The 13,258-nt window shown below is 28.1% G+C and overlaps 1 protein-coding gene across 7 annotated transcripts; it reads left to right on the top strand.

Annotated features, from left to right (window-relative positions):
* Positions 1-3,573: 3,573 nt before the first annotated feature.
* LOC107438020 (putative leucine-rich repeat-containing protein DDB_G0290503) lies at positions 3,574-12,941 on the top strand (the record flags this gene model as incomplete). 7 transcript variants are annotated; one of them, XM_071187484.1, is given in 4 exon segments in its annotated part: positions 3,650-3,693; positions 10,326-10,417; positions 10,811-12,703; positions 12,849-12,941. In XM_071187484.1, coding segments are annotated over 2 exon segments (1,871 nt in total), but the record flags the coding sequence as incomplete, so codon positions are not given.
* Between the last annotated feature and the right edge of the window lie 317 nt (positions 12,942-13,258).

Raw genomic sequence — 13,258 nt, 5'->3', positions numbered from 1 at the left:
TTAGCTATATGTAATTTTCCAATTGGTAGCATTGTGGAGGTCTTTCCGGGAAAGGATGGCACAGTTCGTGTTTGTAGAATTAAAACAAACTAAGGAATCTTTAAAAGGCCCATTTCCAAGATTTGTTTATTGCCAATTGAATGAATATTTCTTTTAAAAACTTTATATTACTTTTCATAATCATGTGAAATTTATTGTGTAATAGTAATTGTTAGTATAGTAATATTTGTGTAATAGTAGTAATATTGTGTAATAGTTGTAGTAATATTGTTGATTGTTAAAACAATGCAACGCCCGGCGGTATGTATCCGCACGGATTTGTAGCGCCACCTAGTATAACTTGTAACACTGAGAGAGAGAGAGAGAGTGTGTGTGGAAGGAGAGCTGTAACGAGCTACAAAAAAGCTCTCTTCCAAATAATAAATAAATATTGTGCAAATATACAGTCAGCTTCTTCTTGTTTATTGAGCGAGTTCATATTTACCTGAGCGTCGACACTTATTAATCTAAATAAAAAACACTTGAAAATTATCGAACCGAAACGATAGTTAAAAAAGGCACTAGCATAAATATTAAAACCCGGAACAAGGCAAGATCAACAGAGTTAAAAAAAAAACAACCTAATGATAAAATAGAGTTTGATTGACGGCCTAAAGGAAAAATAAAACATTCCTCCCTTTCCTGCCTTCAAGGTCACGGAGGAAATGACGTTTCTCTGGGTAAACGGGGAAAAAAAATTTCCCCTTCCTTACATTTTCCTCTACTCAACTTCAAGGATGAGTCCAATTTCCGCTTTTTCCGTTCTAGTTTAAAATCGTTCTAGTTTAAAATGGCGGGAAAATCGAGCAAAATTTTTCCCGGTTTTCTGGTTTCCCGGTTATCTGGATACCGGATAAATGGTTCTCTACTATATATTTTTCTCAAACCTCTTCTTCATGGATATTTAACTAATTATTTAAATAATAATTTTCGAAGAAAAATTATTATTTCAACATAATTGGGTTATAAAATATTATATAGCTTAAATTCTGAAAGCAAGAATAGAAATTATTTTACAATAAACCTTTAATTATTAAATACATTTCTTTACATTTTTGTTTCTTTCCCCTTTATTTACAATTGATGCATTATACTGGCAGGAAAGCATACAAATCCTACACTAAATTCAATGTTGTTTAATAGACAGTTTGAGACAAACATGCATAATGACTAGTAAATTTTAAGAAAATTTAAAGAAAACAGATCAATACAAACATACGCTCCTTCATACTATGCTATCACCGTGTTGTGGAGTACCTTAAAGTCAGACTTAATTTTGAAAAAAGTCTTCATGAGTTTCCTTAAGGATTGATGCGGCTTAGAAGGGGCAATAGGCGGAAAGATACTTGATATTAAATAAGAAACACGTTTCCTCACTAAAGCCCCACTGAGCCATTCTGCATCCTTTGAAGATCCAATTGAATAATATTATTCATTTCATCATGTCTTGCTTTAAATAATTCCATCTGCTTCTTAACAATTTCATTTGAATTGTTTTCTCCGTACAAAGTTGCATCCTAAATTGAAAGGAAACAAGTGTGAGGGAGAATTATGAAACAGGCATTATACGTAATCTACTAAATAATGTCTGAAGTAAAAAATGAACAACTATTTCTTATATGAATTATAACAAACATTATCTTTAAGGGGAGAGCCTACTAACCTAAAAATAAGAATTTTTTTTTTATAAATATCATCAAAATTTAACTAAAACATTTGAAAAAATTTGATACATAGAATAAATTGATTCTACTCTTAATAGACAATATAATTAAATAATAATGTGCATTTGTGAAAATATTAGCAAAATCCTTATTGGAAGCTCTGCCACCCAGAAGTTCATTAATAAAAACAAATCAATTTTAATGCACATTAAAAAATTTTTGTTTATTATTTTGCTCTGTTTATGAAACAAGCATTATATTTTATCTACTTAATTAATATCTTAAGTAAAAAATCAAAAACTATTTTTAATATGAATCATAACATATTATCGTTAGAGAAAGCACGCTCAACCACATAATAAAAGACTTCTTTCACAAATATTAACAAAACCTAATTAAAACATTTGAAAATATTTGGTATATATGTTTAGAATAAATTAATTCTACTCCTAATAAACAAAATAATTAAATAATAATGAGTATTTGTGAAAATAACATCTTAATCCTTATATTCGAAGCTCAACTGCACAATACAAGACTTCTTTCACAAATTTTATCAAAACCTGATTAAAACATTTTAAGAAGCTTAGTACATTTAAAGAAAATAACTAAGTCTACAGTTAAAAAACAAAAGAATTAAATAATAATGTGTGTTATTAAAAATATCGAAAAAATTCATTCACTCAAAGCTGCCACCCGGAAGTTTATTTACAAAAACAAAGCAATTTAAACACTGTAGCAAATTTTTGTATGCCCATTTTGCCTTATTTATTATACAGGCATTATACTCAATTAATATCTAATGCAAAAAACCAGAATTGTTTCTTATATGAATCAAAACAAACATCTCTAAGGAGAGAGCACACTCTCACCCGCAGAACAAAAGACTCTTTTAAACAATTATCAAAACCTAACTAAATTATTTTAATAGATTTAAGACATTTCAAAAAATAAATAAATTCTACTGTTAATAAACAAAAGAATTAAATAATAATGTATAGTAGCAAAAATATCAGAAAAATCCATTCATTCAAAGCTCTGCCACCCAGAAGCAATTTAACAAAAACAAAGCAATTTAAACATACTGAAGCATTATCTTTATCATTATTTGAACCTATCTATAATACAGGCATTATAATTAATTAAAATCGTACGTAAAAAACAACAACTATTTCTAATTTGATTCAAAACAAACACTATTTTTAAGGAGAAAGCACTCACCCACAGAACGTACGATTTTTGTTACACAATTATCAAAACCTTACTAAAATATATTATTATTATTGGGACATACATAAAAATAAATTAATTCTACTTTTAGTAGATATAAGAATAAAATAATAACGTGTATTCCTAAAAATGTCAGCAAGATATTAAAGTTTCAATTCTGCCACCCAGAAGATAATAATCATAAAACAAAGCTATTTCATCATATTTAAAAAAAAAATTGACTATTATTCTGACTTATTTATGAAGCAGACGCCACAGTTAATCTAATTTATTAAGATCTAAACAAAAAAATCAACAATTATATTTAGTATGTATCATAATAAACAACATCTGCAAAATGAAACAGAACTTACTCACCACCCATAAAAATCCGATTTTTTTTCGTATAAAAACTGTCACAACTTAGCCAAAACTTACTATAAAGTTTATTAGAACTCCATTCTACACGAAAATCGACCGTTAATACTTCAATAATTTAAGGAAAATATAAAATTTGCTAATTTATTACAAAATGACATCAAAATCCCATAGACTTACATTAGAGTGCTCGCCACCCAATTGATTGTAAACAAAGATCGTGACGTCACGCGCCCGTGCCCCATAGGGGATATCGAAACAGGCTAGAGTGCTCGCCACCCAATTGATTGTAAACAAAGATCGTGACGTCACGTGCATATCTTTATATTGCGCATGCGCATTTCCTCAGTCAGTCTTACGTAATAGACATTAGTCTATTGAAAAATTCTGTTTTCTGTGTAAGGTAAGTGTACTAATATTTATAACATATTTATTAGTAATATTATATTTTTTAATCGTAATAACTAGTATTTTCATTTATTTCTTCGGGGGATATTATCATAACTACGGCAAGTTGGCGAAGAGTCGCCGAGGAAGGAAGATAACGTTTCTGGCGGAGGGAACCAGTTTTCCTCGGATCATGACNTCTAACAACTTGTATAGTATAATTTTAATATTAAAATTATTCTGCCAGTAACATCGTGATGAGAAAACTAGTATTGTGTATACCGATAGTTATAATGATGCATGTCAAGGTTTATTATTTATTTCATTATGAGTATATCTACATGTTATCGGGGATATCAGTGATTAAGTATAAAAACATGATCCGTCATAAACCAAAAATAATTATATGTTTTTAATACACATGAGCATAGAAAACAGTTACCATTTTATTTATCCAAAATTATTCATTCTTAATTTAATCCTATTTACTACCTTACATAAATGTTATCCCCCCATGTAATCTTTTTCTTATTTTTTATATAGTTTCATTATTTATTATGCAAGAGTTTCCGCACCTGTTCGATTCGCTCACTTTCTTACCCCTATGATTACTGCCCACTCATCTTTACCTTTGAACTGCATGCAGATTCTTCCATGAAGTTAAAAATTATAGGATCAGACGACCCCAACAATTTTTTAAATTGTCTGTCTTATAATTTCTTAACTGTATTCATACAGATTTATATATATATATATTTGGTTCTAATAGTTATAATTTAAATCTAATCATTTTGTTTCAATTACCATTCAAATTTCATCTATGTTCAATTTCATCTATGTTCAAATTTCATCTATGCTTTCATATATTTTTGGTTATTGTGAAAAATTGTTAAATGTTTATAACTTTGATCCTTCCAATTATAGTTGAAAAAAATAATTTGGTAAAAATCTAAAATTTTTTAAAATTTTATTTTTTTATTGCATATGTCAACTGTACATAGTTTAACTTAGTTTATTCAAAAGTAAATATGACCTATTTTGCTGTTCAAAGATTGTAAGGTAGTTAATTTTTAACGATGTTTTCATTATAAGATGAAATTATAAAGGAACTCTGCTATGAGTTTTAAGCTTTTAATTTGAAATAATAATCAAAATTTAAAGTGACATTTGTAATTAGCCTTGAATAGCACTAAAGAAGGATGATATTTTCATTTTGTGTTAAAATATTGTTAAATAAAAAATGAATGACTACGGTAAGAAATATGCAGACTTATATTCATATTTTGTTGATAGTAGTTGAAAGCTGGTTATCTTTGTTAGTTTACTTTTTGAATGCAGCACTTAGCATAATATCTAACATCGTCAGCCGAATAGCAACGTTTCTTTAAAAAAAATCATTAGTAAATATTATTTTTTAAATATAAATAAGTTTAGTCATTCTTCAAAATTAATCATAACTTAGCTATATTATTGGTATGGGATGAAAGGGTAATAAAATCAGAATAGATATTCATTAAAAATGTTTAAGATGAATGAAAAACTGATTAACAGCTATAAAAAAAACTTCAGTTTTGAACCTCCATTAAAGAAATAGAAAAAAATGAACTTGTTGCTAAAAATAATATTTTCTGAAAAAAAAATATCCAGTAAATGTTAAAAGAAATGTAGTCTATCAGAAACGCTCTTTAAAATGTCATATTATCATAAAAATGTCTTTAAAAACCAGGGTTGGCAGGTTTTTGACATGTGACAGTTTTTGACAGTTTAAACCATGGTTTAAACCGTCACGTCAAAAACCTCACTGTCGAAAATGTCAAAAACCTATATTCATATGTGAAATTTAATTAATACATAAAATTTATATATTTTTTATAAAGGATAGTGTTTCTAAATATGTTCTAGAAAAAATAAATTTAAAATTTTGAAGAAACACTTATATTTTGAATAGTAACCAAAATCTTGTACTTTTGAAAGCTCACATCTTTTGTAATATTATGTATTCATTTTCATGTGTTATTGAAAATCTGCAGTGATATTATTAAGAAATTTATTTATAACCAAATTTAGTGTATAGTATAGATTATACTAAAAATTAGACATTTTTAAAGATAAACATTAGCAGTTTTGTACATTAGACATCTTTTAAAGAAAAATCTTTTTAATATTCTTTTAAATCTTCTTAATAATCTTTTTAACATAAGACAATACAAATTTAAGTGCTTTCTGTTAAATACACAGAGTAGTTAGTGTCGATTTACAGTATATTCAGCCTATTCATTTACTATGCTGAAAATTTAGTTTATCCAAATACTTGTGAATTTCATTTTGCTGAATACTATATAGTTTTGTTGAATATCTAAATATTCAGCTGTTGAATAATTACTTCTTGCTTTCAAGATATGCATTATTTGTATTCTTAATACAAGTGGAGGAAAAAAATTAAGAGGTAAAAATTGTTTTAAAATGATAAGTGTAATAATTATAAATAAATATAATAAACAATATGAATTATATTTATCATTATTCACAAATATAACTACTTTTAAATTCAAATTAACATACTGGATAATAAAGATATTCGGTATAACATTAAAAAAAAATTTTTATACACTTGTATCTTATATCAAGTTTGTATTTATACAACATAACTTGTAAGTTCCTTATAAATATTAGTTATATGTTCCTTATATGTCAAAAATGCATAGTAATAAACTTTTAATTTTCTTAAGTATCAAAAAAAAAAATTTTTTTTTTCAAAATATAAATATTTAAAAAAATTTTGTGCAAAATTTTTCTGCACATGCATTTGAATATAAATTTCTGAGATTTTAAATCTGTTATTTTACCTTAATTTTAGTTAAAAAATATTTTAAAACCTGCTGATTACCTATAGTATAATTAAATTTCAATATAATGCATGGCAACTGTTGGTAAGTTTTGAAGTTTATATATTTTCTTGGCAAACTTCAGTTTTTGACATTTTTGACGGTTTAAACCAGTATTATACCCTTGTCATGTCAAAAACCACTTTTTGACGTCAAAAACCCAACCCTGTTAAAAACCCAAGATTAGCAAAACAATAACAATACAATAGCGAAAAATAAAAATAGATCTCAATTCTCCAAAGAAAATTTTAAAGCTGAACATCTCTGTTTTCAAATTACTGTATTTTCAAGAAAGATTAAGAATAAAATCTAACAGAAACAAACCCTTTTAATTGCTGTGTCATAGTAAAAATGTCATTAAAAACAAAAGTTTTTTTTAAAAAAAGTTAAAGCTAGATTGAAACAAAAGAAAAACATTCTGAAATTTTAAACAAAAATTTAATGCTAAAAATCTCAATTTAACTTTTTCACATTGCCATATTTTTGGAAAAAAGTGATGATGAAAGAATAACGTTCATTGGAAACGATGTTTAAAAATTCTGTGTCACTAAAAATTCTGATAAAAAGGATAGTTAATAAAAAAGAAGAGAGAAACAGAAAAAAAAAATTGTTATTTCTTAAAATATAACTTTGATTTTAAAATCACAGCTTTCTTTACCAGTTATCTCTGTCTTACTGTACAGGGAAAAAGTGACAATAAATGAATAGTGATATCAGAAATGCTCCATTAAAACGCTGCATTTTAATATAAAATCAGAAAAATGGCAAAAATGAGAAGAAAAAAAACTTTCTCAATTCCTAAAATTAAAAAAGTGTTGAAAAAGCAACCAAATTGACTTGCCTGAATATAACTTTTAAAAAAATCAGTAGTACAAAACACGTGGTTTAGTATAAAATATTTCAGTTTCAATTCTTCAAATTTTGCTTTTTCATTTGTCTTCCAGAACATAAATTTTCTAGCATATGAATTTCAGAACTTAACAAGTTTATAAAAACTGTTTCTGATAATGCATAGTAAAAAATTTTTTATTTTAGATTATTCTTTATTTAATCTGTTCAAATTTAAAAGAAAAAACTTCGAAAAATACTTTTCTTTAAAATACTTACCGGATGTTGGGCAAACAGGCTGAATTCCAAATAGTGTCCAAATATTTGTTACATTCCTTTAATAAGTGGCTCACCTTGGGAAACTTTATTACTTTCTTTTTTTTAAATTTTTTATTTTGATTAATCATTGTCAAAATTTTACCTGCTATTCTTATGACATTTGAAAACATTTTTAACTAGGTTTTGATTTTGTATCTGTCATAGAAAAATTTAAAAAAAAAAAGTACTTATGTACCTTGTTATTTGTCCCAAGGTGTACCTCCTAGTGGAGCACCTTGGGACAGTTAAACAGATGCGAAAAGTTAAGTAGAAATTTTCTAAAAATAGTATAACTAAATAAATTTAAATTTTATAATTTTGTTAGTAAAGCTTTATTTTGTTAGCATCAAGTTCTTGTATGCAAATCCAATTGTTCAGAATCAAATACCAAACCTAAATAACGTTCAAAGCTTTGCTCCAAAATCAAGTACCAAACTTAAAGAACGTTCAAAGCTTTGCTCTGCTTAAGTTTTATCAAAATGTCATCTTAATTTATATATGATTAGTCTTCTTTTTCGGGATAAATAAACGTTGAAGAGTGATTCTTCTCATAACTGATAACTCCTACTCGTCTCCATCAACTCTTTCAACGCAACCTACAAAAGCAACAACAGATCTTTTCCCAGCAAATTTAATATGAGCTAAATCTCCAACATGTAATCTTGTTTCACTACCTTTTTGTAGATGAACTTTTTTCTTAGCATTAAGTATTTTGTTGTCACTTTCACTGTTTATTTCATCTAAGCTGCAAGCATCATCATCACTGTTATCGTTGCATAAATCACTAATTACTGGTTTTCTTCCTGATGATTCTCACTAATCTTCCCACTAATTCTGAGAGCATTAAATTCTCACCTTCGCTATTACTGCTGAATTGAAGCTGTTTAATCACTTTTATGCCTTTTCTATTCATATATTGTTTTTGTTTTCCCTGAGACTCCTTTTTATTCTTAATAGCACCTTCAAGAACCTTTTTTTTCAAGTGTGTCTGTATAAATCTCAGATTTTCCCCGTTTTTGCCCCTACTTTCCTTTTGAGGTGCTGCCTTTTGAAATGGTCTCACTTATTCAGGTGTTGACCAACCACTGGGATTTGCAGCCCCAATGGTACAAGGGGGTGCCCCTTTTAGCATATGTTTAAAAAAACTTTGTTGAGAAAATGAAAAGTGGTGTTTACTGAATTACTAATGGCATTTATAACAGAAATAATTGTTATAAGTTTACCACGCTCTCCTGATGTTATTTGCCATACCTGCTTTACTCCTTTTCCAGTAATAACCTTTGGTGGTACAGGACCAGTTGTGAGTCCTGACTCTTCAAGATTAAAAATTTCACTACCTGAAAATTCTTACGCTGGAGAATCAATTCAAAATTATCTTAAAACATACATAGTCCTTTCTAAAGCTGGTGGCTCGAGAGAGACTAGTTGGTTCTGGTTTACAAGTTAAAACATGGCACTGCTTTCTTTTGAACAATTAAATTTGATAACTTCTAAAGGGAAAGCTTTATACTTCATTATATTATCCTTTATTAAAATAATTTCATTAAAATTTCTCTCTACAACTAATTAAACTTTTACATGAAAGTAAGTAAACATGCTTCAAAAATAAAAATCTTAATAAATTCTTATCTGCTTAATCAATAGAATCAAAATATGTTCCCAGGTTAGATGCTGCTGACATTTATCTGAATATAAAAGAACTAAAAGATAATTTAAAATTTAAGACCAAAAATAAAAGTATCCCAAGGTGAGCCACTCTCCCCTACAGCAGAGTTCTCCCTAGGAATAAAAAAGGGCACTTTGAGTTTTGAAAAAGCTATCACTTGACACTGTTAAAATTCGTCACAATATGTAATATTATGTGAAACGGAATTTGATCCTCAATTTTTAAATTACCCTTTTATTATATATTTCACAAAGTAATTCTCACTCATTATCAAAATAACATAAAAAGTTGAAGCTTTTAAAAAATAATTAAAAGCAAGCTAAAAGACAATCTCAGTGCATAAATTTTCTTCAAAAAAAGTAAACTAAAAGAGAAATAGGCCGGGATAGCCTGGTCGGTAGGGCACTGGGCCCATGTCCGAGAGTTCGAACCCCGCCAGCCGAAGACTTCCCGTGTAATAAAGTGACTGATGCACATTAAATCTGTCGAAAAGATCAAAAGATGTTGCTGTCCATAATCAGGGGTCTGTCTAGGCCAAATTTACCACCATTTAGTGGTAGTTTCACAAAATACTTTTTCTTAAAATTTTATTTTTTTATCCCGTAAGAAACAATAAATCCATATTATTCCAATATTTTTTTGTGTTGATTTTTTAATATAATTTTTAATTTTCACAAATTATGCCTAAATTTTCACAAAATAGGTACCTCTCAGAAAAACCTAGACAGACCCCTGATAATATTTCACATAAACAATCTCATTTTCTCACATCTTTGTGGGAGGACAAAGGAAGATGACAGGAGAACGAATGATTATCTAGTGGCCAAATACCTTTACAATATTTTTAATTATGGATAAGGCAAAAAATTTACATATTTAAAAATAGTAAGAAGATGCAAATTTTTTTTTTTTAGAATTTGAAGTTGAAATGTTTTTGTTTTTCACATTTAGAAAAAGTGGTGCCTGATTTGAAGAGATAGAAAATGTTTCGGAGTATAAATAACTCTGTATCTGGTGACAGGAGTGTCCGCTTTGCCTAGAGGGTACATAATGGTTTATTCATAGAAAATTCATAAGAAATTAAAGAAAATTTCCATAATGAGAGGCATCCATTTTCTAGGAGTGTTCGTAACGTGAAGTTTCACTGTATCTGGATTACGAGTGAAATAAAGGATTTCTGTTTTCTCATTCTTCTCCTACAATGGTTTCAATGCAATCTTATACTGTTGAATCTGCTTAATTACATATTAAACATCTATTTCTAATTTAATATTTATTAACTTGTATAAAATTTTTTTAAACTTGTATCTCGTATGTTTTTTCCCCAACAATGGTTTCAATATAATCTAATGCCGTTGAATCTGTTTAATTACATATGAAACATTTATTTCTAATTTAATATTTATTAACTTGTATAAAATATTTGTTATTTTCAGAAGTGTCATTATGAAGGTCTTAAAAAGAAATATTATTGCTGTCTTGCCCATTGTTAATTGTGAAACAGGATAAATTATATCCATATAAATTTAAGTCCTTGTTTTTCTAATAAAAATGGAAGTTGAAGGAAAAGATAGCTCACCAAATTCTTTAGGACATCTTAAAGTGGCTGCCAAAGATCGTTTTCATGGGAAAAAATTAAAACAAAGTACCCGAGAATTACTAGAAGAAGTATGCGATGATTTTGAAAATCTGGAAAAATATGCTTCAAGTATCTCTGAAAGTCAATCTTCATGGGAAACATTTACCATACTCTCTACTACAACAGATGATGTGATTGATTTTAACAAAAACTTGAATAGAAATTTGACCCATTTAGAACTATCTAATGTCACACCTGTTCCACAAACAGAATTATTTAATAAAACTCGTGTTGTTAAACCAGTAAAGAATGTGATAAATAATTCTATGATTAGTTTTGAGAATAAAAAGTTATCCAGTGTAAAGGTCAATATTTCAAAAACAGGTTACCATTCAGAACTTATTACTAACAAAGCTTTTAACGCTGGAAATATAGAAAAAACAAATTCTAATAAAGAATTATTGGCTGAAATACTCAGAGATTTTGAAAACATAGGAAACTGTGGCGATATATCAGCTCTGAAAAGTAATATGGGTACATTGATGCCAGACATGGAAAAGGTAAGTCCTACAACAGAATCAAAGGATAACTTGGAAAACACTTCTCTTGCTAACATCTCATTACCGAAAACTGATTTATCTAAAAAAGAAAACGAACTTGAAACTCTTTCTGAAGAGACTTATAAAGATTCAGAAAGTAGAATTAAAACTAGTTCTAAAGAATTATTAGCTGAAATACTCAGAGATTTTGAAAATATGGAGAATAGGGACAGTGCATCAATTTTGTACAAAAGACCTGATCAAAAACTTGATAATGTAGTTGAGGAATCAACTGATTGCTCAAAAGAGATATTTGCCAATATCGCAGTTATGCCAAAATTATCTAAAAGTGATTCTAAATTTGAATCAATATCTGTCCCCTTAAAAAAAATTTCTTTGAATGAAGGAAATAAAGATGTTTTAAAAAAAGATTGTTGTAATTTGTTAAATCTAAAAATCTGCAATAGTAAATGCCTAGCTGATAAAACCATAGGAGCACCAAATCTGAATAATGATGAAACTCTTAACAAGGGTATGTCTGATTTATTATCTTTAACAGGGACTGAAGCTGATTTACTTAATGAACCTGTAAATAAAGAAACAGCTACAGATGAAAACATTTACAAAAATATGCTCGAAAATGACTTTGTTTCAGAAAATGAATTTATTTCTAGGATCTTAATTTCAAAAACTAATAAAGTGTCTGATATGCAGGTTGTCTCTTCATGTAATATTGACTCAGAAGCAATACTTGTATTGCCAACAACCTGTGATTCTCATCCATGTACTGTTTCTGAGTTTGCAGATGTAAACTTACTTCAAACAAATAATTCCTTTTCAGATACAGTCATTAATTTGCAGTTAATAAAAGGACAAACAGAGAAACAAAATCTTGAAAATGGGACTAAACAACAAAGTTCCGAATCTGCTAGTTCATTTCAATCACCAAAAAGTTTGATTGAAATTACTATAAAATCATCTTCTCCATCTGAGACATATTCTCAAGTTTATAAGAGCAATAAATCCTTTCCCCAAAAACCGAATTCTGTTAATGAATTAATATCAAGTTACAGTGATCAAGATAGTGAAAAACAAGATTCAAATGATAATGAATATTTTCCGCAAAATGTTGAAAAACATCAACCGCATGTCACTCCATTTGAAAAGAAGACAGGACAAAAAGAGGCCAGAAAATATAGTGGTAATAAAAGGTAAATTTCAAAATTTTTTTCGTAATGATAATGTCACACATAGAAAACCTTTATTTATTGTTAATATTTTCCTTGACTTTCATTTAAGATTTGTGTCTTAAGACTCTTCCTGTTAATAGCTCAAATTTTCCATACCTTTTTTTAGATATAGTAGAGTCAATTGGAATAATTTTGAGAGCAGGAAAATCATGACCAGCACTATTTTTAAAAAATTAGTCCAGGGTAAGAATTCAAAAAAGTATGTTTTATCAAGTCTTATGTATATAATTTTTTTTAGAAACTTTTAAATAGTTCTTAGATAAAAATAGGAAGTCACTATTCAAATAATTCTAAAATATTATACAAATTGTTGAAAAAAAAGTTTTGGCAAATTTGCTGATAACTAAGCCAATCCCAGATAGCAATATAAGGTTTTTTTCTCCCAACAAAAACCTTTTCATGTAAACCTAAAAAGGGTTTTTTACACGGTTTACGTGTAAACCTTCTAACCTTAAAACGAGGTCTGCGACAATCTGCTCTATTCTACGCACATTACCCTAATCCAAAACCTTGGAA

The sequence above is a fragment of the Parasteatoda tepidariorum genome, chromosome X1 (assembly GCF_043381705.1).
Source record: "Parasteatoda tepidariorum isolate YZ-2023 chromosome X1, CAS_Ptep_4.0, whole genome shotgun sequence".
NCBI lineage: Eukaryota > Metazoa > Arthropoda > Arachnida > Araneae > Theridiidae > Parasteatoda > Parasteatoda tepidariorum.
The sequence above is the reverse complement of the archived record's forward strand: the minus strand, read 5'-3'. Positions and strand labels throughout refer to the sequence as shown.